This window comes from Sinocyclocheilus anshuiensis, unplaced genomic scaffold (assembly GCF_001515605.1).
Source record: "Sinocyclocheilus anshuiensis isolate Anshui unplaced genomic scaffold, SAMN03320099.WGS_v1.1 scaffold1637, whole genome shotgun sequence".
NCBI lineage: Eukaryota > Metazoa > Chordata > Actinopteri > Cypriniformes > Cyprinidae > Sinocyclocheilus > Sinocyclocheilus anshuiensis.
This window is the reverse complement of record NW_015540944.1, coordinates 305,215-308,488: the sequence shown is the minus strand read 5'-3', so window position 1 is coordinate 308,488 and position 3,274 is coordinate 305,215. Positions and strand designations below refer to the sequence as shown.

The 3,274-nt window shown below is 38.6% G+C and overlaps 1 protein-coding gene across 1 annotated transcript in view; it reads right to left on the bottom strand.

The window, feature by feature from the left end:
- Window positions 1-3,274, bottom strand: part of LOC107689764 (lysosomal-trafficking regulator-like) — a 105,407-nt gene that overhangs the window by 80,023 nt on the left and 22,110 nt on the right. Inside the window, exon 3 of the mRNA XM_016487908.1 lies at window positions 1,343-1,434. Within this exon, the coding sequence (XP_016343394.1) occupies window positions 1,343-1,434 (92 nt within the window). The remainder of the gene's footprint in view (window positions 1-1,342; window positions 1,435-3,274) is intronic.

Genomic DNA, 3,274 nt, shown 5'->3' with positions numbered 1-3,274 from the left:
TCCTCAGTCATCTCTCCTTACTCTGTTAATGTGGTAAGCGAAATTTTATGTACTGTAATGTAACAGGCAACCGTTACACTGTGTCTACACCGGACGCGACAGTTGTCGTGTCGCACCGCATCAGCTAAAGTCTGTCTACACTGGACACGTGTTGCGCACCAACAGTTCAATATAATTTATTTTCAAAGCGACCGTTGAAAATAATTTGAAATTTGTGTCAGCACATCATAAATAGGCAGCAGTTTACTTTTGGGAATTTGTCGTGTCGCACCTCGCCGCATCCAGTGTAGACAGCATCACTGATTATAATAAGTTCTATACACTGATCTATAATGCATCTCTATTATAGATCAGTGGTTCTATAGTATTTTGCCGCGCCACTCGCGTCCGGTGTAGACACGTTAGGAATCGTTATTTGTTTTCCGTGCCTTATAAGGATTCACGCTTTGGGCACACCACAAACACACACCCCCCGCGCCGCCAATGTCACACTGCAGACATCGTCCAATGCCAATTTTGTAGACATCGCCCAACCCTAATGCAAGTTAATAATAAACTCATAACCTGATATGCTGTCCCACTTTACCAGTGTCTCCCTGTCCCAGTTTGCCAATATGCTTCTGGTAAAGTGGAACAAAGGAAAAATGATTCAATATCTCCACGGAATATAAGGAAATCAGACAAGTTTGCAACAACAAAAGGTGTGAATAAATCCAGTTTTAGTTTCTGGGTGGACTATTGCTTTAACAAATTAATTACTTTATTATCTCACTCAAAGCAGATAAAAGATTTGAAAGGGTCAAAGGGTTTCATATGCATTCACATCAGTCGGGTTGTAGCTTTTTCCATTTCCTGTGTTTCGGCTAAAGTTCCAGGAACTGCACATGATCATGAGATAAAGATTAGGAGCTGAGAAAACACACTTAATTGAGCACACGGCATGTAGCCACTGGGCCAGACAAAGAAAGCCTTTTATCACTCGCCTCAAACAATCAGCTTCTCTCAACACAATGCTAATTAACATGAGCTCTAGTCACTGGTTGCTATGATTTTAGTTCATCTAAACAAGGTTCAACTGACTGATGGCGGATCTGTAATTGAGTAAATTACACAAAAAACACTGATCAGGAACTGTGATCTGTGCTTAAAATATCTGACAAAGATGCAGCGAGTCAGTGTTTTTATTTAGTTACAAAAAAACAGATGAAATACAGTGAAACAACAAATTCAAAATTCTGCTTGACAGTCGTGATCAAATGAAACAATGATTTTCAACATTTTTGGGTAACTATTTCTTTGAACACAAACTGTCAACTGAAACATGAAAAAGAAGACGGCTTACCAGAATTTGAGTGCATCCTTTGCTCTCGGGTCACTGAGTTGTCGCACACAGTGAAACGTGCACAGAAAACTCTCCAAGCACTGAAGACTGATCTGAAATCAGAAGAAAACAACAACATACATTTCTGTAATAAATTAGATTTCACTGATGAACTAGATGTTTGCATTTTCTGAAGAAAGCACGGTTTGTAGCACAGGACGAGTCAGGACACTCGGTTAGGAGTCTGATCAAATATATAACTTTGAATGATAGTAATAATAGGGCTGATTTATTTGAGCAAGCACTAGGAAAAATGCTCTTGCAAGGGAGCTTTGCATTGTGAACTTTAGAAGTACATCAAACGAGCAATAAAATCTTTTTAAATATGTTCTTTGTGAATGTGTTATATTTCTACACAAATGTATCAAAATGAGACACGCATTGCCTTTGGCCAGTTTTGATCAGTCTTTTCCTTCATTCAGTTGACCAGTAAGCGCTCAAAACACCCAAAGACGTCTCTGTTTCTCCATTTACTGGAACAGACACAGAATAATCACATTACATGGAGCAACTTCCACTCACATGAGGCCAGATGCAGGGAAATATACTACAGCTGCTGCTGCTGCATCTACATGAGCGTGGCTGTGCCTCAGATCACATAATACCCAAAATAAAAAGTAATAAAACAATATAAATAAATAAATGTTCTTCTTCATTCATTGTCATTATGATTATTTATTTATTTTATTTATTTATTTATTTTCAAAATTGGGTTGAAACATGACCCTTGACAAATTCTTGACAGATTTTGTGGGATTCATCCATATTATTATGGATAATAATCACATGAAATCTGTCAAGATTTCCGTGAAGGGTCATAATTTAAATCAAAATGTAAAAAAAATATATAATACAAAATAAATAAATTATATTAATAGTAATACTAGTAATAACAATAATAAAAAATTGCTGAATCTCTGAAAAACCTGTCAAAAAATTGTCAAGGGTCATATCTGACAAAACCTGATAGATATATATATATATATTAGGGCTGGGCAAGTTAAAGTGTTATTATCGCGTTAACGCATTAATTAATTAATGCCGACAATTATTTTATCGTGCATTAACGCAGTTTTTATTATCATTATTATTATTTTGAAAGTCTGTTGCTCACTGGCTCTGAATACACATACAGACAAACCATGGGTCACAGGAGGGGTGGGATGTTGATCAGTACTGGTTTGGGATGGGCGTCATCATGCGTCTCAACCAATGAGAGCATTTGGGGTGGGCCTAACACCATGTCTACACCGGACGCGAGCGGCATGGTGCGGCACAACAAAATATTATAGAACCCATTATAATCAGTGTTGCGGTCTACACTGGATGCAGCACTGCGCGACACGACACGACAAATCCCCGAGAGTAAACTGCTGCCTCGTTCTATCTATGATGTACTGACACAAAATCTGGATGCGGTGCGACACGACAAATCCCTGACAGTAAACTGTTGCCTCGTTCTATCTATGACGTACTGACACAAAATTCAAATAATTTGCTGTGGTCGCTTTGTCACGTGACGCGTCCAGTCATTGTAGACAGACTTTAGCTGTTGTGTTGCAGCGTGACAACTGTCGCATCCGGTGTATAGGATCGCAACGAATGACGGCACGTATGATATGTCGTGTCGTGCCACGCTGCATCCAGTGTAGACAGCATCACTGATTATAATGGGTTCTATAGTATTTTGTCGCGTTGCGCAGCCGCTCGCGTTCGGTGTAGACACAGTGTCAAGACGCACAATCACAAAAATACACGAGGTATGTGAAAAGGAGATTTTAATTTGATTACATCAATGTTTAAGTTGAGATTTACAAGAAATATTGGTCACACTTTATTTTAAGGTCCAATTCTCGCCATTAACAAACCATTAACTACGACTTTTGCCTCAAT